This window comes from Aplidium turbinatum, chromosome 1 (genome assembly GCF_918807975.1).
Source record: "Aplidium turbinatum chromosome 1, kaAplTurb1.1, whole genome shotgun sequence".
Taxonomy (NCBI): Eukaryota; Metazoa; Chordata; class Ascidiacea; order Aplousobranchia; family Polyclinidae; genus Aplidium; species Aplidium turbinatum.
Window position 1 is genome coordinate 17,955,453 of NC_137472.1, and position 26,602 is coordinate 17,982,054.

Genomic DNA, 26,602 nt, shown 5'->3' on the forward strand with positions numbered 1-26,602 from the left:
AATACAAAAGCAACCAAATAATATGGACGTTTTTTTTTTTGTTAAAACCGGGACTTTCCGTTTGAGTTGACATTTTTGCTTGAAATGTTTGAGTTTTATTTCGTTCTTGGCATCCTGGTTGTTTGATACGAGTCTTCTTACTCATTTATCACAAATATAAAAGTTACGTACGTTCAAGGCTGTCTCAAAAGACTATACGACTTCTGCTTATCATGCAGCAATTTTGTTATTATCGCACTTGCCAGATAGTCAAAGATTCTGATTGATTGAACCTGAAAACAAGAAAATCAAGCTGTGCACCACCTTAAATGTCTTTACTAGCCAAGTGCCTTATCAAAAACAGGCTCACGCTCTCGATCGGTGCCGAACTGGTGTCACTCCAATGCCCCACATGGGCTCTCTTTAGTGGATGCTGATTAATTTTAAGAGGCTTCACACTGCCGTGGCATACGTCACAATTAAGTGAGATAAAAGGCCACAGATGCTTTTAATGCAATAAAAACTTAAAGCTGATTTGTAAATTTGCATTGTTTTTGAACAAATTTCAGTTAACTGCAGTGTAATCTTCTTGATTAGTCGTGTAGGCTACGCAGAGCATGTTAGAAACATTGTTGTGCAGTAATGTTGGTTACAATAATTGCTAGGCCTATGTAGTTTTCGCAACGTTAACTTGAGCCAACATTATGTCATATTGTTGATTGGATGGTCTAAACGGCTAGCCTGGTAGCTCCACCGTGATGGTTAGCGAATCGCAATTGCTCACTGTAGCCTACCAGTGAGTACTCAGCCTTGTGCTGATAGCCAGGAAGAACGCTTCCTTCGCATTTAGCCAACATTGATTTGAATTGATTAAAACTTTGTGAGAGATACCGGTAGCCTACTAATACCTCACACTTTCGTGGTTTCACCGGTATGCGATTTTGTTTTGACCAATGAGACGAGACCTGTATGCAGGCGCGGATTTCTGGGGGGGGCCCGGGCCCCCCCCGAAATTTTGTGAAAAATTGTATGTTTCCGCATCAAATGGTTTGATATGCTTCTAAACAGCTGATATTAGTCCCTCGGCATCACAATTGATGAAAATGGTTGTTTTAATGTCTATTTTCTAGCATATCGTATATGTCGTAGTATCATTGTTCATATCTGTTTAGCTTTTTCTTTCTTTTTAATTGATTTTCAAATTTTCTGGCCCCCCCCCGAAAAAAACTCTTAGATTCGCGCCTGCCTGTATGACATTAGATTTTCTGTACTTTGGCAATAATCCTGGAATAAAATTCAGCAAATTCAACTCAAGTTTGAACAATTAGGCAGGGACGCTTCTTAAAGCCCGCCCCCTTAGCTCAGTGGTTACGCGCCCGGCTCAAGATCACGCGGCGGAAGTTCGACTCTCGGGGTGTGCGCTTGAGCAACACATTTTCAGGACTGTTCTCCATTCAGCGGCACCTAGTAAATGGAATAATTCTCCGGCAACAACACTTCAACAATAGGAAAACTTCACTCTGCCAATCTCGGTAACCGGCCCTGAGTCAAGAGCCTCTACATCTACAAGTAAGTTATACGAAACTACCAGGCATAACCAATCAAGGCTTTGTTAGTCCGAGGATAAAGATTCAAAACCAACCAACCAAAGCTTAAACTTTATTCGGTCTATAAGGCTACAGTAGATACTAGACTCTTCCATTTAAAACCAGCGCTTCAAAAGCTAACAAAATTTGAACTGAACAAATTCTATTGTAGGCAAAGGAAAGTTATCGGGCTTGGATTGTTGCGGGGAGTGGGACATTCATCATTTCAACCGGCTGATTACCACCGGTTTATTACCACCACTGATCAATGTCAATAACTAAAATAGGTAGCGAAATGTTTGAAGACAGAAATTCGTAGACGTGCGAAATGAAAAATTACGTGCTCAGAATAAGGTACGTGAACAAAAGTGTTGGCAGATGTTCCTCAAAACTGCTACTTTTCAGCAGCTGAAGATTATATTGAATTATATAGATCAGGGGTCACCAACCTTTTTTGCATGCGGGCCACTTTGGCACTAAGGAGAGCTGTGGCGGGCCGCACTAATAAAATTTTCGGTAGTTTAACTCTACAGTAATGCTAGAAAAGAACGCATTTCGTACCCAATATCCAGCGTTACATGTTGTTCATACTTATGTTGTTTTGCGCACTTATAGCTAGGCGAGCGTTCATCAGAATATTCATCGCCAAGCAAGATTGGTGTTGTCACTTTGCTTCACAAAAGATATCTTGTAATTAACAGTTTTAGTAAACAAGGAAATGTTTGACACATCGCAATACAGGCAACAATACTTGGCTGCTAACATATCAGAAAAAAATTGGCTCCAATAACAGGAAAAAAGGAACCAGGCACCATGAAACAAACGCTTGTGGAAATCACCGAAAAAACGTTTCTACCGTAATTCATGAACAGTCTTCCCTCTCAAAAAGCAATAAGTTGGTTTTTCATCCTTTTTGTGAGAGTCTATAAAACCGTCTTTCTTTGATTATTAGACAACTGTCACTTGTGGTGCTTATCAGCATGGCAAGATTAGTTGATTAACAACATTTTTCAGTACGAAGCTAAATATTTTCATAATACAATCAGAAAAAGTCTTTAAATTTATATATAATATTTTGCCAATTTATTATAACTTGAGTTAGCAAAGCAACCTATTTTGCCAACAAAAACTTGCATAAAGGGAACACTGCTCGTGAAACACAATAATGGTGAAACGCACACTAGTGTTTACATGACATTTACGATCGTAATAATAAGCAACCCTATGCTCACAGACAATTTCGAAATTCGAAAACAGACGTTTTAATCAACCACTGGGATAGTGTGGCTGGACATCGCATTGGAACAACTTTAAGCGACCCCTACCTAGAACTACAATCTGATTGGTCGGTCAGTGGAATCGTATGCAAAGCAAAAATATGCTTCCGGAAAGTAGTTTTTGCATTCATGCTCTTAAACTCCTCAAGAAAAGTATTTTTGATTATACTTATACCTTCCGCGGGCCGCCAGTTTGTGACCCCTGATATAGATGCATGCTTGTTAAACCTACCGCGCATTCTCAAAAACTGCACACAATTAAACAAAAACTGCATTTTTAACTCAATAATGCTCGGGGATTTACCGTCTTCGAAAAACGACATTAAAAGTTTGCTAAATGTTGCACAGCAAATAACAAAACTTAGCAAATCAGCCTATATCAGAGATTCCTGCAATTTTCTAACATTTAAACTGGTTTCGAAAGGTAAGCATTATAAGAGCAAAATGGTTGGAACGCCTGATTAATCTATAATCACAAAATAAAGAACCCAAAATGTAGATACTAAACGCCATAATCTAACCAACAGTTGTACAATGCATTGTTTTGACAATTACATTTACTCTGCTTGTTTGTAAATATATGGCGCGGTTGAAACAAAATAAATTGACTTGTTCAGCAAACAAATGTTTCGAAAACTATACTCTCTTCACCTTCAGTGCTATAAATGCAGTTTTTGATTAATTGTGTGGAGGTTTCAAGAATGTGCGCTAGGTTTAACAATTTTTTGATTAAATTAAGAATTATGCTGTTGACGGAGTGTAGTTAAAAATAGCATTTAGGTTGAGTAATAAAGAATGAACATCGGGCAACCCTTTTCTTCAACTCACTTATCTTTCCACAGGTACTTCAGATCCTTATTTCTATACATCCATGTTATTATTATCATAGTGAATAGAAAGTACGTATTGTAAGACAACCTGCAGTGCACAATAAAGACCACTTTGCAATGGCCTTGCAGGATGAAAGTAGCTTATAACGTTGCAAACGTGAACTTGGTGGCGATGAAATACTGAAGTGAACATGCATATCAGTTGATTCACTTTCGGGCAATTGAGATATCAATGGAAAAGTTCGTTACAATTCGAAACGTACGTTTGATGAATTTGAGGAAAATACACTGCTTTTTATTCGGTCAATTAGAGTTTGACATACGCAAAACTACATTTTATGGTGTATTTATGGCATACCCTAGTAGAAACTGTTGCGGCTGTATGCAATCTGAGGTGACAGGGTTGCATTTGATAGCGCAATAGAAAATGAGGTCTGCCACAACAATTCAGAACCAATGCAGCAAATCCTCGCTTTTTCACACTGATTCACCGATTGCTACACGTCTGCAGGCGTTAAACCAGTGTAAAAAAGCAAGGATTTGCTTCATGGAAAGTAAACACATCACAGAATGCATCAAATTCATTGCTCTTTAAATGAACGTTTTGATCAAGTAAACGGGCTTCCATTATTCGGCGATGCAGCCGACATCGAAAAAAAAATGATGCATAGCAAAGTTTCTTGATATTCAAAGGTTTATTATGATTAAAGCTTTCAATTTGTACAAAGGAAGATAAGAAATGCCAGACGCAAAAAAAATTACAAAAAGAATATTATGAACTTATGACCTCACTTATATGAAAACGTGTTTTAGTAAAAACAATTTTTGGTTGTAAAATCATGCCTAAAATACGTACAAATAAAACAAATTTGGAAAAATGAAAAACTTAGAACCAAACGGCACCGCACAGCAATCAAATTTCAAAATAACGCGCGTTTGATAGCATAAAACAAAAAGCAAATGCAATAACCGACTCATTCATCATTGTACAAAGTCAAGAAGCAAATTCTTTGCATCAACAAAAATCGACTCAGTCATGCGCCAGTACGGAATTACGAAGCACAGTAATATGCAAACACGATTTCGTGAACACCACACAAATATCAGTTTTCGGACGACAAATGAAGCGAACCAAGAATGAATTTAATGTGAATATTGCAAGCGATGAATCGGAATACGAAAATGAAAAAGGTGTCAGACACAGTGCAATGAACAAAATTACGAAAAATGTGTCACGACAATCCACTGGCAGTCAGCAAAGAGAAATAGGGTTGTAGTGAACGAAGTACCCAGTCTGCAAATCAGTCGTTTTTTGCACGGCTACAGACGTTGAATCAACGTTAAAAACGACTGATTTGCTGTCTGGGTAGGTACGTTCGGTTGTCGAGTGAGCAAGACTTGACGGTGACAAACACGCCTTTTGGTCTGTAGCGAGGGCAAACTGCATCATAATTCATGGTACAATATATCTTCACCAGTAGCCTTGTTCATTTAGTGTAACTTTAGCCATCAGCTAGAGACCAGCAAATGGCTGAAAGAGATGTTTGCTAAGGTTGAGATTTTTCAATATTTCCCAGGTTAACCTGAGTGAGTTTTATTCTTGGACTGAGAAAACCTTGTTTAAAGCTGAATCCCCAAGCTTCGTAGACTCACAAGAGCTTTGAATCAATCGGCACAAGCTTGGTGGCAGAGGTGGTGGCTGTACTTGTTAATAAACATTGATGCACCAGTTGTGGGTAGTCAGGTAGAATTAGTAGAACATTGTTCTTGCTATTTCTTTGTTTGCAAGTGCGTACTGAGCTATACCGGTTAAGATGATTTCGTGAACAATTTAGGTAAAGAAATGAAACTCTAAACTCCAAGTTGTGAGTTGGGTTTCGAGTGCTATATACTGCTGACGTTACAATAAGGCTTAAAAACGGCTTAGGCCAAAAGTTATGAGTCGTACATTAAGCCCCCTACTTGCAATGCTTCCCGAAACCGCAATGCTAAACTCTTCCCACAACTACAAATAAACCAGTAAAGGTCTCAAACTACAGTTACATTCGGTTGTGCGATCACAAAACCATTAGATTCGGAATATTGGTTTCTAATGGCTTCAACTTTTTGTTTTAAGAGGTCATTTTGGGTAGAAATGTGCGGCAGTACTATTTTGCTTCCAACGTGTTTGACGAATTTGTCAAATTTTTCCATTAGTTGAAAACAGGGGATTTGTTTAGAAAGATTATTCGGAACACAGGTCCTGCGATCTGTATCGAAGTAAATTGCAGACGCATCAAGCGTTCTAATGGTGTGACCTGTATGCTTGTGCATCCCGGCGACAAAAGTGTCAATAAACGACTTCTCGTCGCTGCTACAGAACTTTTCATAATGCTTTTTTCCTTGTGGAGTGCAGATTAGAATCACGTGATCGCTACGCTTCAGTTGTTCCTCAGTCCAAGACTCAGGACTGGTGACATGAGTGAGGTTCCACAAATTAAACGTGTGCTTGTGACCAAACAAAGAAGCAATAATATTAGCTGCTTCCATATGCACGGAGTCTTCCTCTCTGGTATTGATAAGGAATAGAAGTCTTCCGTCATCTGAAACACGTAAAGCATATGAAAAACAACCACAGAAAATACTGTTTTAAGTTTGACTGTATAAATTGTAAAAAAGACATTAAATGTATTAAAGAACAATAACTATTCAACACCTCACTGCAAGGAAAAGGTACCTTCAAAACACGGTGACTAGTGTACTGTTTCACTGAATCCTTGACGTCTAACTATTTTTTGACAAACTCTCATATACAAACAGATAGCTCTTATTTGAACTTCAACCAGTACTCAGACTTCATCATAAACTAGCAACGTAAACGCCCACATGACTGCGGCACTAAAACTATTGAACTTATTAATGGAACTCGAGTTGGAATTGGAATGCCGCAACGCTGTTAAGAAAGCGTATTTAAATTTAACAGCGGCCTATTAAGAGGTCATGGAAAACGAGCAAGGCAAATGCGAAACACAAGGTGCAAACAAGTAGCTTGAAGGGATTATATATAGCAAACTTGTCAAATTTTATTTCTTTGCTTGGTTTTGGTTACTACATAAACAACTGTCAATATATGCTTTAAATCATGTTTCACCACCTTTCCACGTTGATCGGTGTACAATGTACATCGCTTATTATAGCTCGTACTGTACTCTCTTTTTCCTCCAGTATACGGTTTTACAATACCAAATATAATGAAGCACTTCAGTTCTTACACGGGGAGAGTTTAAACATACGTCTTTTCGATGCTTGTTCAACTTTGGTTTATTACTTGCACAAAAATTTTTCGTTGAAAAAAAAAATCGTACAAGCAGAAGCTTAGACTTAGAGCAAATAAGATTAGAAAGAGAAAATTTGTTGAAAATAGTTATTTTAAGTCGCGAGATGTCTTTCAGCTCTCGTAAACATATGAGCTTGCGTTTGCGGTCGTTGTGATACTTTAATGAAACCTACCATGCAATCGACAGAAAACATCCATCACCTGGCTGCCTTGCTTCATTAATGACAACCAAAGTTTGCCAAAGTTGTTTCAAAAAGAAACTAACCGTGCTTGCATTGAGTGAAAATCAAATATAATGGAACGATGCTACAGTATATGAAGCATGAATGCAACGGTAGAAGCAATGAATGCTAAAGCTGATGGCAAAGCGAGGTCTTGTTGGGCGGTTGGTGTTAAAAAGGAAATGTTCTACATGTAGCTCAAATGTCAAATTTTAAAGCACTTCCTATAAGTCATGCACATTTGCCGTACGCTATTTTTGCATTGATGGTTAAACGAACTTTTTGACTCGTGTCAACTGCGATGATTGCTATGCTCTTCCGCAAAAAGTGTTGTGGTTTGAGAGCTCCCATTTCCTACACGCATGTTCTTAATTATGAGCGAACAAGAACACTGTCGGTTGTTTGGGATGATGAAGTTTAGGTGGTGATGGTAGCACAACGTAAAAGGATCAAGATCAAACGTTAATCGGGGTATACATTTACAAACATTTACATGAAGCATATAAGTCTCTGTTCAAAGATACACGGTAGAAGAGCAACAATCATTCCATGCAGAGTTTTAGATTTGACATAATCCATACTTCCGAAACAGTTAAGAAAACCTAGGCGAGGCCTCGCTAGTCGCTACTGTCAGGGGGGTTTAGTCATTGGTTTAGTGCGGATAATTTGTCCAGGTTGGTGCGGATACTTTCTCTGACCATGTTTCACGTAGTTAGCAATACCAAACGAAGAACAATTGAAAATGGTAAAAGAGGTGCACAATTCTTTCAAATTTAAAGAATTGCTTATAAAATTGTTTCTCACAGTGATTCATAAACTTTTTCGTTTTACAGTTACCCCACAGCAAAATCAGTGTTAGCATGCAATTGCAATAGTATTAGGATCTCAACGATGAATGAGACTGTAAAATGAGAATTCATTGTGAAAAAGATAACCTAACATTCCATTTACTCTTTTATTTTTATTCACTATCACAAAATTTTTATTCCCTTCTCATCTATCCCCGCCTGCTTTCGTTCAACTTTACAAAGTTTTTATTTCCCCTGGGGTGAACCATTCACTAGTTTAAGAATTACTGATTTAGCATACTGTCATACCTTTTGGCTGACCACATTCTTTGTATTGGTTATAGCGTCTTCTTCTCATCACTACAAACGAAGGTACGCAACAATGATTAATCTGGATGAAATCTTTAGTAAATTTTAAAGAAAACAAGTTGAAAAAGTTATATATATAATATTACATGCATTTCTTTGGCGTACAATTTTGGTAAAGAGGTCACTTTCTTCAACCACAGACATATACAACCAAGCAACCACACGGCATTTAACATAATCCATTAAAATTGAACATAAACTATAAGCTACAAGCTACAAACGTTTTCGGCCATACCCATCATTTTGCATTTCGTTTTTTCAATTCAGTCTTTAGATCAGTTATTCATTTTCAGTGTAGATATGATAAGCAGTTATTTTTTTGTTACTTGATAAGGGCTAACGTGTGTATGGCCGAAAACGTTTGTAGCTTATAGTTTATGTTCAATTTTAATGGATTATGTTAAATGCCGTGTGATTTCTTTGGCGTAAAATGTAATATAGGAATTTTTGTCATTATACAAGACGCTAATGGCCTAAATGCAATGTCATGTCGAATACAAACAACAGACAGACAAGTAACAAACAAATATTTTGATTAGCATACCGTAGAAAAGCACAGCCGAAAGAGTCAGCAGAAACACCAGGACAGCCCCAGCAACCATGTAAGGTATGAACGGTGTCACTGAACACAAGACAGAATATTTCTTGTAATATGAACAAATATAACACCTTTTTAAATGCTCTTTGTTCGCTTATAATTCACCTTACAAACGTACCGGTACGGTATTCCTACTATTCCATGTATAAAACCTAGAAATTTTAAAAAACAATAGACCACAATATACTACAAACTACTTGCTCTAGTTTGGTAAAGCAGCAGGCTGCTGTACGCGCAAGACGATAACCGGCTTTCAAAATTTACGAAGCTAAACAAGGCTTCAAAGTGATTACATCTAAAAAAAAAACTATTACCTCGCCAGCAAATTAGTCACGTTTTACATCGATTCAAAATCTATAGACTTGAATCAACCGAATCAACATAAAAGGACTGGTGTGCTGGCTGGGTAGTTGATGAGACGGGTCAGTCAACCTCATGTTAGCAACATCATCAGGAAGGTATTGGTTTCAAACGACGTTGCCTGGCTGTGGTGTTTAACATCAACAGAACCTTTAAACGCTTCAAACAAGTGAACAGTGTTAAGTACCTGAATCTTCGTTACTTTTCGGTAAAACGTCACTGCTTTGTTCGTCATCACCAACATAATCTTCTGCAAAATGATCATAAAGTTAAAAATAAACATAATAAATCTTGATGTCAAGCAGAAGTGGAGTATACAAAACAGAAGTGATGTGAGGGAATCAGTACAGATTTCCTGTTAAAAAGTTTATTTTCTTTTCGTAAAGGAAACTGAGCTCACGAATTCTTAACAAAAACATTTGGTTACTTAAACAAGCTGATGGGAGAGACAAAACAGTGCAATCATATACATCGAGGCTTCTCAAACTTTTTTATTGTGTGAGTGTGACCCTATTTCAGACAAATATTTCTCTATGTGACTCCTTGTTGGGCAGCTTACAGTGTAAACCCGGGTTTTATGGCAAAATGGATTTTATAATCCAAAAATAGCCGAAAAAAATATGTTTGCGGAATGTGTTTGTTGTTTTAAAAATAAGTTGACCACTATTTAGGCAATATGCTTTTATGTGAAAAATCATGCACCTAAGCAGTGAGTTGCTGGTTGTTAAGCCTGCTAAATGTAACAAGAATTCGATGTTTTTTTCGTTTCTAGCAATAGTTACAACAAAACAAATGCTAGAAAAGACAACAATCCTATTAAACACCCAAACTTTGCAGTATTTATTTGATTAGTTGTTGAAAATGACACTTTTAAAAGAAAAAAAAACAGCCCACCCGGGTAGCTACCCACTACAACCTTGTTGTAGACCCACTTTTAATCTGTTTCGCGGCCCCAGTTTGAGAAGCCCTGGTATACATGACAACGATTTTCATTGACGACGCAAAATTACATTTATGGCCACAGCAGCAAAAGACTTCTTTGGTAAGTTAAAATGTAAGCGTTTGAACTTAGAAAAATAAATCACAGTTTAAATAAAGTTCATAAGTCACAATTCGCGTAAACTGTGTGAACATTTTCTGGAGTCAAAGCGTTGTCAGAACAACATGTCAGTGACTTTTGGTGTACCAGCCGGCGTTCCATTACTAGCAAGTTGAAAGAAATCAGCTGCTAAAAAGGTATGTGTTACTTTCACGTTTCGCCATAAGTAAATATTGATTCTATGTGCTCAATGATGTCATCATGTGCTTAAATCAACTATCACTACTCGCTTCATGGTGTATTTGCAATGCAACAAACTTTAAAAGCACTGTGTGTTTATATCAAATTCATTTGCTTTGCCTTTCGCAACTTTGGCACTATTTATGGATAACGGTTACATTTTGTTGACCAGCTTCAAAGAAAAGTTTTATTATCGATGCATGTACTGTAGCTTAGATAAACAAGAGCAGAATTGCCATCATGGGGCAATAAAACCTAACTAACAAATTATCTTTTTTTGCATTGATTCAATGTAAAAAGGAGTACTTTGCATGCCAAGGCAAATCTTTCGCATGCTAAATTGTTTTGCTTGCCGGATGACTTAGCCAGTGCTTTTCACAAGGTTTATTTCTATTCCATAGAAAAGAAATCCTATTTTGTCTACAATCGTTCCTAATAATAAAACAACACAAAGAATCTTGACGGGACGTAAGTGGTCGTAACTACTTGCACTGACATTTGCTTTGCTTTGACAAAGCTTTGAATCATGCTCAAAAATTTTCAATCTAATCTCTACGCATTTCATTTCCTTAACTTCAAGTTGTTTCCTTAGTAGTTTGAATTGCCATATTTCATATTTACGTATCATCAGTAACTATCGTCAACTCAAACAAAGCGGCGACACAGATGACTTGAAGGGAGGTGGAGCTCTCAACTCCCTTCGGGTTAAATTACTGCTGGTTAGTATTTTGCCGCTGATTGATCGAGAGCACAACAGCAACACACAGTTGGTAATTTAATGATTTTTTTTATCAGGATCACAAAATTGGTTATAGCTTTTGATCGGTGAAAGCATTCTAGTGTTGATGGCTGCGTGCAGCTAACTCCTCTTTTTCTGTATATTATCAAAATTCCAAGACAGCAAAATCTGTCATTTTTGCATTGATCCAACATCTGCAGACGTCAAATCAATGTAAAAATGACGAAATTAGCTGTCTAGGTTAACTTATCATGAGCGCTATGTTTGCAACTTTGCAAACAAAACCACTTTTTCAATCTTAAATCCATGTAAAATGCTGTGGTTTTGTTGACAGGCATGGATTGCGTTTGCTTGTTTTTCTTCCCGTATGATGTGACGGGAACGTATGGTGCTTATTGAAATAAATCATTCATTGGTTACCTGGATAATCGTCTTCTTCGTAGTCGTCTTCATATTGTTCTAAATAAAAAGTCGTTTATTTGCTTAGAAGACTAGTATGCGATCTCAACTGCAACTAGAGAAATTGGTCTTTTTGCATTGGTTCAACGTTCGCAGAGCCAGTAGCTCAGTTCCAAATCGTTATTTACACTTGTTATTGGCATACGCGGTAGATGGAGATCGGTACAATCCGCCACGGAAAAAATCCACCCTGGCAATCTTTATCCGAAGAATTTTTTGCAGAGAGGTACATTTGTCAGGGGAATATTTTCCGAAGGATATTTTTTTTTTGGGGGGGTGTACAGATTGTACACCTACATTCGAAATTGGCAGCAAATAACATAAACCACCTCAAGATAACAACAATTGACAAAATATGATAGAGGAAAGGGGATTTCTTTGTTAAAACTGACAATTTTGAAAAGTTATTCTTTAGGATTGCATGCTTTGGTTATACATGTAGTTACTCAGATTTGAAAATAAGAATTTAACTATCAGAACAGAGACGACGCCATACCAAAATCAATAGCCTGTTTGGTAAAGTAATTAGGATGAAAAACCTGATCCAAATATCTGATAAGCACTGCTAAGTCAACTTCGGTTCACGAATTCCCCTTACAGTGCAACAGATTGCTAAGTAAACATCTTCAGACGTTGAATTAATGTAAAAAGAGAGTTTTGCTGTTCCGCTACCTGTGAAGCTAAACGCGCCACGTGGGCTGTGAGGAAGAATTTCAACAACACGAATGCAGACAGCAAAATCCGTCATTTGCAGACGTTGAATCAATGTAAAAATGACGGATTATGCTGTTTGGGCTGTCCACACTGAGGGCATTCGATAGGACGGCTTCGAAACCGCAGTAGTGGAATTTCTCTTTCCACAATGGAAAAGGGAACGAAAACACGTGGAAACTTTTTTTAACAAAACAAAGGTCACGGGTCTATCACCTGAATACTATTCTCTTAAAATTTTCGTCGCTTAGATATATTTACAGATATGTACTTGAATCTGTTTATTTAAAATTGATTCTCGTTTCGAAATTCGGGTAAAACCGAAGTGTTATTGGATTACAAAAAAAAACCACCCACACAGAAAGACATATCAGTTTTCAATTAAACTTTATCTATGAACCGTTGAACTCATGAAACGGTTCAAAAGTTCCAGGTGCTTTAGAGTTTAAAGATGCATGTTGTTTCAAAAGAGAGCGTACGATGTCGTTTTGAGTAGGTGATGTTCTGACCGAAAATTATATGTAGGTTCCTTATACCATATAACCAGCTCAGTGTAGGATTGGTCATCAAGTTAATCGAGCTAGCAAAAATCGTTCCTGATTACATGGATCCAACGTCTGCAGACGTTGAAGCCATGTAATGAGGAACGATTTTGCTAGTTCGGAACAAACTTCGTTCTTTTTACGTTGATTTAATGTGCGACACATTGTTTTATGCTCATGCTACGCAGCCTCAAGGCAAGCAATATCCGTGCTTTTACATTGATTGAACAACTGCAAACGTTGAATCAGTGTAAAATCTAGCTGCAGCTCTGTGACAGATTAGTTGTCAAGTTAACCATGAGAACAAAATAGTTTCATTTCGAATTTACGTCCACTGCAGGGTAAGTGCAAAGGGCGGACTTTTCTAACTGGGATGCCGCTGCTCATGGTGTTTGGTGAACTTCAGAAACCTGAGTTCGATTCTGCAGTAGGTGGTACTGAGAGATGGAAATATTGTTCAGATTGTCTTGTTTTTTTTGTGTGTTTAGAGCAGTTAGCATGAGTTAGCAGAATATAGTAAGCGAGCATTGTAAATATGACCGTGCCAACGATATAAATTTGTAAAAAAAACATACTAAAATTTGAAGAAAATACTTCTTCAAGAAACTGTCGCAAATCGGCAATGAATTGTCGCTTCAAAACCAAAGCGTGATGCCCAAAAATTCGTTTTCGAACAGTTCTGATTTCAAGCTGCATGCGAAAGTTGAAGCAAGTACAGTAGGCTATGCAGTATTGAGAAGAAAGCTGAAGAATGGCTAGTACAGTTAGAGAAACGACCAGTGATCAATGATCATTAAAAAATCTAAGTCCAAAACTACAAAAACATACCAAAAAGAACATAATTCAACTCGATTTTCAAACCACAAAATTGCAAATAATAAAACATACCACTTTCAAAGAGTCTCTGGCAATATTCGATCACGCTCACTGTTTCATTGTCGCAGTCTGGAAACAAAAATGACATATCAAAATCAATATTTTACAGGTCTTTTGAGAAAGCCTTTGGCACACGAAGCTGTATTTTACAATTCAATAACACGAGATTTTTAGTTATACTTGAGCACGGCAATTGGTGAAAATCTCTCCAGAAAAAAATCTACCTTGGGAAATATCCTCCGAAAAAAAAATCTTTCCAGGTATGAGGTACCTTTCCTGGCATTGCAGTTAACAACAGCTTCATTGTCTTGAGATCGGCCGAGTGGTTAAAAACGGCATACTGGACAGTAGACACCGTAACATAATCTCGACGGAGGTTCGATTTCTAGTCAAGAATGTCCACAATTCCCATTGAATTGTAAGTTCGATTCCCGTTCAAGACACATGGATATTGGATAATAACTCAAGTATGGTGTATTGACAAGTAAATAATAATTGTCTTTCAAGTATTGTCTTCCATTTTAGTTCGATGGGGACCTTAAATGTCTATCACTCGTGAAAGTAAAACCATGGTGTGGACGAAAAGTCGAAAATGTTCAAAGTCAATTTCTTAGCACTTTTGTATTTTCCTTCTTCATCAGTTGTCTGCTGAAGAAGAGGTCATCCAAACCAAAACACAGTTTGTTATCTGTTTTGTTATACGCAGCTGCACTTTTTATCAGTTACTCTGAAAATTTTATTATTATATTTTCCCCACAGGGGAATTGATGCTGTTTGAAACTTGTTTCTTAAATTTTGTACACAATTCAAAGTGTAAACTCACCTATTACACAAATTATTTTTACGAAACTAATTTTGTAATTACGTTTTCGTGTGACTACTGTTCTCGTAGTTTATTTTATGCAACATTTGCCCCAAAATGCCTGACTCAAGGTGAAACTGTATTAATTGATGGTCAACACAATTTTTGTGGCACTGGCTATAAAATTCGATTGTAAAGGAAGACTTTGGAAGGTGAATGCGCATTATAGCTTAGATTTCTTTTATCAGCTCAGGTTTTAAAGATATTACAACAAAAACTTTACAGGATAGCGTTGTGTTTCTTTCACACAGCCTCCAATGGTATATGTTCATTGTCCAGTAGTTTTTTCCAGCAAAGAAAAAATAACTTAAATGAGTGACCACGTTTTCTTTTCTACAGTTTTACATTGAATCACGGAATTTGTAACAAAATTGTAGGTAGCCTAGTTACTTCAGTTATGATGACTTCTCTGTATAAACCTATAATGGTACTTTGTGAAAGAATGCTTAAAAGAAACGCAATAAAGAATCACAATACGATGGCATATGAAAGAAAGACAAGTTAGTAAAGATATGTCAAAGTTTTCCCGGGCCATCGAATTGTAATTTTTAATGGCGGTAATTTACTGATTTTCGGAACGATTCTTTCCCACGGGTTGAATGGAAAAAAAGGCTACTACTGTCAGGAACAAGCATGGTTGTTTAATTCAACTTTATGCGCTATGTTTTACTTTGGAAATTGGAATGATGGAATGCATAGTGGCCATACTTAGAATGGCAGTAATTCACTCTACTGAATTCCAAGTATAGCAACAATACATTGCATAGGAAGTCAGCTATTTATGTTTCCACAGAGGAAGTCATGAACGTTTACATTGAGCTCTGTTAAACGCAGTCGGCCTATCAAATGAACGTCAATGCAATTTCCTGAGACATGAAGTGCGTTTTATAACCAACCTATTGAATGCAAATTTCAAACCAACTTTAACTTTGTATTTGTTGTTCGTACCACGTTCACCAATAATGGTTGAATGTTTGAGAATTTTTTGGCAGTAGCTGAATTGTTCATTCAATGAATTTGAAATGAGAAAGAAAAAACATGTAATTTGTTTTTGCGCTTCTTAACCGACGTTTTTGTACCCCCTCGCTTCTGCTACAGTTGGTGCAACCGCAGTTTTTGGGATTAAATATCAATAGATTTATTTTAGCAGCCATGCTTTTCAGGGCAACGTATATGTTTCTTAGCGGACTCAACCAAACGTACACTATTCAGATTCTGAAGAAAAAATAGCTTTTATCATACAAATTTTGACTGAGTGTACCTGGAACAGCAATGTCGATCTCTTTCTCTTGCACCTGAACTTCGTCATTCTCATGGTACATCGGTAGAGCTTTCACAGAGACAGTGTAAACATGGTCCGGTATAACATCCTCATCACCCTTGCCAAAGCAAGGGTAGTTAAGGACGACCTGTGATAATGGGTGAGGGTTAACATGTTAACGATGATAATGACCGAAGCATTCCTTTGCTGGATGGAAAATCACTTTAATTAGGCTACTAAGAAAAGCATTAAACTCAAACAAAACTTATCCACGACGAGAAAGATCCTGAAAATTAGTTACTTGGTCTCAAATTTCTTTTGCTGCTTTAAAAGAATAATCTTTCGAAGCAGATAAAGTACGTTGCAAAGCCAAAAGAGACGTTTCTACGATTCAACAGTTAACCAAGTTTTGAAGAGTCTCAAAACGTGCTGCCTCCTAGAAACCAGGGGCCTTCAAACAACATAAATTGTTGCATGATATCCAATCCCAAAACAACGCAGATTATAAGCGCGCCAATATATGAAGGTAAACCTGCAGCATAAACAGTATTGCAAATACTTCATTATTGATGAATCCAGTCAAACCACGAAAACGTCTCTTTCCACCGTTTTTGTCATCAACATATAGCATATTGTAACCTGAAGTAGGTTTGCAAAGCACCATATAAGAGATGTTTTATGGATGAGCATTTAAAAATGATTACCATCAACATTATTATTTCTCATCAGTAAAACTGCTGTTAGTTGTGCTGCGCCATGTTTTCCTGTAGTTAACGAGTTTGGTGGCTTCCTTGTGTAGATGATGCTTGATCATTGAGTTTTCGTGATAGGAATGATGTTGAAAAGTACTGGGATGCTGACTAACCAAGAGGCCAAGACCCTAACAGGCCTTAGCTGCACCCGTGGACGTAATTATGTGACAATTACCTCACCAGCTCCAGAAACGTTCGCATCTTTCAGTGACGATGCATTGAAATTGAATAGATACTTGTGGTCTGTAGAGGATGCGGTCCGTATCACACTGATATAAAATCCAGTTACAAGGTGAAGGAATGAGTTTCCTGAGCAACAATATGCTCTTAGGCATGTAACGAAAAAAATGCGATAATTTTTTTTTACCTACATTTTTGCGATAATATTTTCATAACTTTGCAATTGACACCCAAAGTCTAAAAATTATAGTCGATAATTCTTCTACCCAAAAAGTTTGAATCCGGGTCGTAGAGAATGATGAACACTTTCAAAACACTACAATGGATCATGTTGTAAAGCTATAGGTTACATCCATTGCTGCTAAGAGCCAACAGCTTTAAAACTGCAAGCGGCAATTGGCTGAACTTGACGCAACAGCATATGTTGTGATAAAGATCGATTGAGTGATTTCAATTGCCGCATATACATTTTGAGTGACGAGTGTTTATACTGAGCATTTCAAATGGTTATCTCTAGTCTATATTATACTCTTTTATGCAGTAGCCTATTAACAATGAATATAACAATCTTGATTTCAATCACTACATTATACAATACACCCTACCCAAAATTTACATGGTAGTACAACTAAGTTGAAATCATCACATCTGAAACTTTACGCATCAACAAAATTTTAGAAAACAATGATCATAACATTACTAACATTCAATAAAATTATTGCTTAGTCTTACACAACTAAGTGAAACGAAATTTTATGCATGTTACATGTATTTGCTTCCAGTTGATTCTAAAAAACAAATGCATCTGTGAATGAAGTACCGGTAATGACAATATTTAGCAATGATGGTTCTACTCTTGGCATATGTAGTTGAACAAAGCACTTCTAAGATGGATCTGCTACTATTCGGCTAGTCCGATTGGGCTAGTCCGATTGGGCTAGTCCGATTGGGCTAGTCCGATTCGGCTATTACCCTATTCGGCTACAGCCCGATTCGGCTAGTCCGATTGGGCTAGTTCCTTATTTGGCTACAGTCTTTATCAGTTAGTTCCCTATTCGGCAATTTTTTGAAAATCCAACGATAATCCTTCTGTAATCCAACAAAATCCTTCTGTAAATCCAATGACGCCTTCTGTTTATTTAGAGAATTTTTGTATTTTATTCCACAATATCGTTTCTTTTGCATTATTGCATTTTATCCAGTGTTTACCTTTGAGTGCCTTCCCAGATGGCAAAATCAATCATTTTTACATTGATTCAACGTCTGCAGACGTTAAATCAATGTAAAAATGGCGGATTTTACTGTCTGGGTGAGCCGTATGACCGCAGCCTTCGGTTGCGTCATAATGAATTGCGTGTAATTACCACCCCTTGAAGGAGGAGCAAGACTACGTGCGCAGGTATTTAAAAGAGAATAGCGGAGAAAAAAGTAGGAAGCGAGATAAAGTTGTTTACCATAGAATTCAATTGACTGACAAAAGCAGCGGTTGAGAACTATGTGGCAGGAACTAGTGGTGCGATACTGATGAGCCCAGCCTCATGGGCGAAACACGTGTCTATCGCTGAGTTCCTGCTACACTCGACTGCCGAGAAACACATGTATTCGGAAAAGTCTTGATGGCTAGTGTGGAGGCTACACCGGTATGGTTAGCGAAACACAATGCTCGCTGTTCTATAGTGAGTAGTCAGGTAGTGCTGACGCCAGGAAGATCGCTCCTTTTCAACATAGAAATGCTTGTCACAAAGCAATAACGAAATTCTGGAAAACCTTTTCGAATACGTTGATTAATGATTTTAATTGGGAAAGAAAGCCAAAAGTAGACATTTTTTTATTCAGGTTAAAGTGAAACCACTCTACGTTGAACTAAAGTTCAAAGTAACTATCAAGTTGCCTTGCAAAGCGGAAGATCAAAGTTCGCAAAACCGGTCGTAAAGTTGATTTTGCCCAAAAATTAGGTCGTTGAAATCAATGCTTAATTACTCGTAACTTTCACGTGATATAGGTCTAATTTTTTTTGTAGTCAGAGTGTAAAGATGGAGGTTTGATATTATCGAATTGAATCGCCGGTTAATACTTACCGCCGGTTAAATCTCTAAATTGATGGACCGTGCATTATCGTAAAAACTGTCCGTCCGCGCATTTGCCACTTTGACTATATATGATAATATATGACTTTGTTTTAGAGCATTAAATTTATGCTATCTCTGTAATTAATAACTCGTATGTAAGTTTTTACATGTATTTTGAACATAGGCGCCTAAGCCGTGGGGGCAACTTTTTATGCTGTATTGATACATAAAACAATAGATGAACTAGCGATCGGCAGCAGGAAAACATTCTTTGAATTCAAACCGCAACAGCTTCGCAATAAATAATCACTAGAACGAGTAGCGATGCTACAATCCCACACCAGACAACAAAATCTGTCATTTTTACATTGATTTAACGTCTGCAGACGTTGAATCAATGTAAATATGATTGATTTTGCTGCCTGGGACATAGCAAAAATCTACCATTTTGTGTCGATTCAATGTCATCAGATGTTGAATGCACCCAAAAAAAAACATAATTTGCTACGTAGACGGAGCGTGCGTTTAGCTGTATGAGCTTGCAAACAGACTTGATGTCGCTTTCGAAAGTCGAAACCTCTGCACTGTAGTGAATTGCGCGGTGCCCAGTGAATCGCTCGCTATGAAAATGAACTTGAAGTCTCGGCCCGAGGTAACCACTAACCAACGCAACAAGGGCTGGTACAAACCGCATTGCGCACACGCCGCATAATCAACGTAGTAACGGGGACTCACGCAAACTGAATGACGCACACACGACCGTTGCCATAGAATCCCGATCAAAGGAGGAATATGCGCATCTTTTGTTTCATCTGCAACGCGAAAACGGGCGTTTTACAGCGGCCAGTCATAAGTTGCGATATTGCAGTGAAAAGGGAGCAATGTCAAGTCGAAAACTTAATCAAACGCCTCTCCGTAACTATTTTTCAAGGGCTGCTTACGGATGTCAGCAACTTTTAAATTTATTCAAGGTGACGTGCTGCTGAATTGATGTAAACATGATTGATTTTACTTTCCACAGATATATTTTCAAGCGTATGATCAAGTTAGTATTTGCATTCCATTTTCAAAGCATTGTCATTCCATTTACAGTGTACCTTTTAGTAAACCTTTTCGTCTCTTGTTTCATGCTAATAAATCTAGTTCGTTGCTAAACTTTATGTTGTGCTTAGCTTAAAGAGTCGCAGTCCATCAACCGCTAGCTAAAGCAGACGCATGTCATGTGTTTGCTTAACCGAAGTGGTCGAGTTTTGTTTAGGATAATTAACGGTAGGTCGAACGTAGCGATAACTCCGAGTATGGCAATAAAAGCAATCCTAGTGTGATGGCATAATTACGTCATCCATCTGAGTGACATTTGCCGAATTTACGTTGCTGCTGATGAAACACGCTTTCGCCCCCACGGCCAAAAAAATAGTTAGGCGCCTATGATATTGAACAATAACACACTCGAACAACTAACAAAACACTTCTGTTTATCTCATTAACCTGTATTGTTAATCATGAAAAATGTTGTTTTGATGTAAAACACATATTTTGAACGAACCCAGACAACAAAAATGACGGATTTTGCGGTCTGGGAGGGCACTCAAAAGTAAACACTGGATAAAATGCAAGAATGCAAAAGAAACGATAGCCTATTGTGGAATAAAATACAAAATTCTCTAAATAAACAGGCGGAGTTGTTGGATTACAGAAGGATTATCGTTGGATTTTCAAAAAAATGCCCAATAGGGAACTAACTGATAAAGACTGTAGCCAAATAGGGAACTAGCCCAATCGGACTAGCCGAATCGGGCTGTAGCCGAATAGGGTAATAGCCGAATCGGACTAGCCGAAACGGACCATTCCGTTCTAAGATAGCTCTCCATTCGACAGCACTGTGAATGAGTACAAAATGGTAGACAACAATGTGGAAAACACTTCAAATTGCTTGTCTTAAAAACTGAGCCTGTGTTTGTACGAGTTTGCAAGCTTTGAAGAAATTCAAAACTGCTAGAATTAAACTAGAAAGATCCTCGGTATGGAGAGAAATGTTTCCTAGTAATCAGTATTGTTCCAAAATCTGTGATTCAGCATTTAACTTCAGATGCAACAAGTACAGTAGTCAAAAGAGAAATCGTAACAAATTAGGAGAAAAAAAGTTTAAAAAATACCGTTTTGACTCCATGTTAAGTCAAATGCAATCGCCTTGCGCCCGCTCGATTTCGTATAGATGTACCAATTTCCATGTAATTCATTTGGAGCATTTGCAGTAATATCATCCTTGTTTGGATAAGGCACTCTTTGAATTTCTATAAGTTCAGACAATGGTTGAACTCAAATCACTTTTTACAACTGGTTTTCAATGCAGTAAATTTTCAAAACTTAAAAAAACTGTTAATGATGAACAGCTTAGCAGTGGAAGACAGTTGCTTCTTTATGTACCATTCTTTAAGCACCACTATGCAACAGACAACAGTACCTGCAAAAACCTGTCAGGCATCTAACCAGAGGGCACAGCAGCAGTGGCAAAGGAAGCTGTATCCCTTAAGCACAAACTAACACACATTTTCAGATAAGCTCGCTATATTCAAATACATTTTACCAGAGCCCACCCTAAGCAAAGCATCATTGCAAATCTGTGCATAAGCAGGAATCTAGAATCACATGATTGTTCCTGCAAGTACCGGCTTAGGAAACTAAACTTGTTACAACTGTCACTACAAAATCATCCATTTCACTGATCCACTGCTGTAATGTGGAACAAATTTCTCTTCAATTTATCCAGAAAAAAAAAATGTAAACTATTCTGTATATCATAACTAAAACTTAAAGTTTCTGTCATGAAAAAAAATTAACATATTTCCGCAGTTAACATAGCTACAGCCCTTTATCTGAATTACTAAGCGTTGAGTAATTGTTTTTTTAGAGTTATCGTAGTCGCTTAGTCGAGTATTTAAATAATAGGCTATGAGCAAAAATTGATTAATTATCAGCATATGCATCTCACTTACTTTTTACTTTGCAGATAGATGGATTTGAAGAATTGACATTGCATGGACTATCACAAATGATTGGATTCCTTGCTATCGTATCACCACTTAGATAAAATAATAACACACAGCTCAAGTGCTTCAGCATCTTTGTTTGATAAACTGATAATGAAGCTATAACAATAAAATGACAATAATGTGTTGACTGAAAATGTACATATAAGTCTTATTTTTTATAGCCTATAGTGTTTCCAACAGGTAAATTGTCAAACATTCAGCCTTGTAAATAACGAAATAACTCACCAAAGCAACTATATATAGTTCAACTGTTCAATAATGTGAGAAAACACAGTATCGTCTAAAAAACCAAAGTGGGCTATGCCTATTAACATTCACCATTCTTTGCAATGATGAACTTAGTTATTTCTGCAAAAGTAATTTCCAAAGTCTAGGAAATAGGAGAAAACAAAAAAATCAGCAACCTTTCAAGCACACATAGTTCCACACACAATGAAAGTTACGTGACCTCAAACTCTTGAAATCTAGTTTTGGTAAAGGTCGGTTTGATTTTCAGAAGATAACATACTCTTTCAATCAATTTTAACTTATCCAGGTTTGTAATATTCACATTAAAATTCCACCACAAGTGATACAGATTTCAAATTCATTTTAAGAGCACTACTCCTACAATGTATTTTTTTACTCAGTGGCTATGACAACTCAGTTCGATAGAGATAGTTATAGCCTCTGAAGCTACGGTCCCCTAGTCACTGGTATATAAAGTGGCCTTTTTTTCTTCTTCTTTTGTATGAGACAGGTTGTTCAAATTTCATTGGCAGGTGATGAAAAATAAGTAGCTGCCTGAAATTTGAACAATTCATTTTAATTTTGTACAAATTTCTTCAAACTAGGCAAGTAAAAAATTGCAATAAAACAAGATTTGACTGAGTGACCAAAAGCAAACAATTATGCAACAAAAATCACATGAAAATTTGTTAGGTAAATATAGGTCACATGCTCTACAATGGGCAACACTAAAAGGCTGAAATATGGAAGCGCGGAAATAAGCCGGGCGTGAAATGGCATATTGTCCGCAGAAGTAGCGATTTAATGCCGATGTAGAAAACGCGGAAATACGATCTTGGCGTCCATATTGTTTAACATAGCGATAACTTCATCATGAAAGAATGAAATGTTGCAACATAGAAAAAGGCGGAAATGCGATTTTTAACAACAACTCACCACCGAACCTACTTTTATGTTGAAATATCATTGAAAGATATTGTTTAGAAGCAATTGTGTGGTCATTAAATACTTTGACTGTTTTAATTCCACAGTTATTGGAGTAAATTTCGAAATTTAATGGAATTTATTGAAATAGGAAAAAGGCGGAAATGCGATTTTTAGCCACAACTCAATACCCAACATTTTCTTATGTTGAAATATCATTGAAAGATATTATTTAGAAGCAATTGTGAGATCATTAAATACTATGGCTGTTTTAATTCTAAAGTTATTTCGGCTTATTTCCGTGTTTCCGCCTTTTAGTGTTGCCCCTCTACAATACATTTGACATATAATTCACCACTAAAATCTCTCAACTGCCAACTTAATTGAACTTTAAACTAAAACAAGGCTGCATAGCCGTGTGATGAGAGCCATGGTTCGACGTTTGAAAAGTCGCCGGTTGACACCGCTCAAGAGCACACAAGTTGTAATAACATCATTGACAAATAAATTGTTCATTTTTTTCTGTCAAATTATTTTCAATTGCAAAATATTTACAAATTTGCGAAGTGGACACAATTACGCCGATGGTCGCAAATACACACATAAACCGGTGCACCCTAGTATTATATGGTACGGTAGCCTAGGTAACAATAGCTTCTGCTAATTTTTTTTAAATTAACAGGTTACATAGTTACTGTATTTCACGTACTATAAAAATAATTCAATTGAAATTATTTTATCATAAACTATCAAACAAAAAACACCACTAGCCTAGATGTGTATTGGTCACATGAATGTCAACTCTTCTACAGCTAATGTGTATAGGCCTACTCATTTTAAAAGTAACGAGAATGTTTTTTTATCTTTCCTGGTATATAAATTACCGTACTGTTTTTTTTTACATTTTTACGACCATTGAGCATAGATAAGTTTGCTCAGAATCACAATCATCTGTCCTGATAGATGAGCTGGAAAGTGCCAGATACCATATCATCGACAAAAAATCTTGAAGATCAAGCGACGCTGGTTCAGCTCTCGAATTATGGGCTTGAGCAAGGCACTCCAAGGATTGCTCTATATTAGCGGCACCTTGAGAACAGAATAATTCACAGACAACAACAAGCTAAAACTTCACTCTTGTCAACCCTCAATAACTGGGCCTGCAACAGTGGTAAAAAGCCTCCACAAGTATACGAAACAGCCAGGATTAAGCTGGTAATGAAGCTTTTTCAGTCCAGGATAACGATTCAATCAAACGTTATCTTTTACAAAAACCGATTTTCTTCCCTAAGGCCTAGGCTACTGTACCTATTCGGCTTCAAGACTCCATCAATCTTACATATCTATGCCATAACCATAACGATGTGAAAAGCCACTACAATGTTGCCACATAAAATTATGCATTTTTACTACCAAAGACAACATTGGCAAAATCAATTGCAAAAACTCTTACGATACTCTTCCATATTTTTTTTTCTGCAGTTATTTTTTACATCAAATAAAATTAATCTCATGAAAGTCATACAGTCATCAGTTTACTACACAAACGTTAGCCTACGCTAATAGTGACAGTTTTACGAGATCCATTTTATTGAAAAAAAAATCAAAAAAAGGTTTTTCTCCAGCAAGATTAATCGTGGTAAACCAGTGTGGGATAAATTAAAAGTGGTTGTGCAAAATATGATTAATAAAAACAGGCTAAAAATGATAGCCATTTAAATAGGACAATGCTCTGTAAGATCAGATGACATCGCCAACTAATCAGAACATCTTTAAGTGACTACCGTCCAATTGTGACCTTTCTAGCATTCAGCCATAGAGTTGATCCTGCTTTGAACTTTGGTTGGTAATAAAAGAAAAAAATGAGTTATGATTTGGTGGGAATCGAACACATGTCATCGAAATGATAAGACCTACCACTGCTTTAACCCTCCCAGCTTGAAGTGTCGTTGCACCACTGCAGCTGTATGTCGATGGATAGTGCCGCTACACAACTTCTGATTGGTTCGATGTTTTACAGTAGAATTCGCCTATAGTGACTTTGGCTAGGGACGGTACATTACGGGACGCACAACTCCGTTGTTCCTTCAACATTAGAAGGGTCAATTGCCAATTTAACATTTTTATTACGCTTTACTGCTGGCTTGCTTTCAACTAAAAACCGCAACTTCACTCTTCTTATATAACCCATAAAAAGTAAAATATTTTGTAAATTACAAAAAAACGTAACCCTTCTAGTGTTGCGGATAAGCCAAAAGCGGATGAAGTTTCGCATCCCTATGATCTACAATCCCTACTTTGGCTATAGTCAGTGATGTACGCGCATACAAAAAATATTGACGCCGTCAGCGTAAACGCAAACGTTCGAAAAAACATACGCCATATGCGTCAACGCAACTTGTAAAAAAAGTTGGCGGCGTCAACGTCAGCGCATACACTAGCGTAAACTAATTTTGTTTGCTAGGTGCCAAACATTCACACGGTATAAACCACTCGAAACAAACAAGTTTTATTTTGAATTTTCACGAAGAAACACAAGCATCTGAAAGTGTTCATCTGACATTTTGCTGTGTTTTAGTTCCAATATGTCTTTGCCCATTGAAAACATTCTTTTAACTGCAGCGCTGGAAGGTATTAGCGTGTTGTAGAGAAAAAAATACATTAAAAAGTATGCGTTGACGCTATGCGCTAAAAAACCGTGAAAACTTTACGGCGTAGCCTCAAGCGTAAACTATCCAAAAAAATGTGGCCGCAAGCGTTAGCGCAAACAAAAATTCTACGCCGCAAGTATGCGGCGTAGAATTTGCGGCGTCTACGTACAGCATATCTCTGGCTATAGTGACACTTCGCTTATAGTGACACCTGTTGCAAAGTCCCTTTTGCATACGCAACAATTGAGTAGAATTCGACTATAGTGACACTTCGGTTATGGTGACACTTTTTCCGCGGTTCCTTCAGGTGTCACTATAGGCGAATTTTACTGTATTAGTTTTACAAAACCATTTTTTGTTTGAGTGCACAGTGCCCACCGCTAAAAACAGGCTAAATGATTTTAAGAAATTCTGGAAAGACTAGCTTACTAAAATTATGTTTTGTTGACAAGGGGTCAATCTTCGGTCGAACCAATTGAATATCCACTCTCACCCAGGGAACAAGCTAGTTTCTGGCCAAAAAGATTTGCTGTAGACCAAGTCATTTTTATGACTCAAAACATCTAAGACAGCTTTAAAGCAAAGAAATAGGTCGGTGTTGTGTTTTTCGACCTCACAGCCGCCTACGACACCGTAGGCTATCGCACCAAAGCCTCTGTAGCGCACACAGCATAGGGCTAAGGGGCTCAAGC

At 37.3% G+C, this 26,602-nt stretch overlaps 1 protein-coding gene across 1 annotated transcript; it reads right to left on the minus strand.

The window, feature by feature from the left end:
• Positions 1-1,625: 1,625 nt before the first annotated feature.
• On the minus strand, positions 1,626-22,220 carry LOC145780731 (uncharacterized). The gene is made up of 10 exons (XM_082592358.1): positions 22,051-22,220; positions 21,211-21,348; positions 16,981-17,114; positions 16,054-16,201; positions 13,943-13,999; positions 11,763-11,801; positions 9,512-9,574; positions 8,911-8,988; positions 8,307-8,357; positions 1,626-6,254 (listed from the first exon to the last, which is right to left on the minus strand). The coding sequence occupies exons 1-10, from the start codon at positions 22,175-22,177 to the stop codon at positions 5,701-5,703; spliced, it is 1,389 nt and encodes a 462-aa protein (XP_082448484.1). The 5' UTR covers positions 22,178-22,220; the 3' UTR covers positions 1,626-5,700.
• Between the last annotated feature and the right edge of the window lie 4,382 nt (positions 22,221-26,602).

Bases quoted from the DNA above. Each gene is read 5' to 3' on its own strand.
- LOC145780731 (XM_082592358.1), bottom strand. From the start codon at position 22,177: ATGCTGAAGCACTTGAGCTGTGTGTTATTATTTTATCTAAGTGGTGAT. The intron at 11,802-13,942 runs GTATGTTTTATT...CTTTTTATTTAG, and splicing joins CCAGAGACTCTTTGAAAGTG to AACAATATGAAGACGACTAC. The intron at 8,989-9,511 runs GTACTTAACACT...TCTTGTGTTCAG, and splicing joins GAAAAGTAACGAAGATTCAG to TGACACCGTTCATACCTTAC.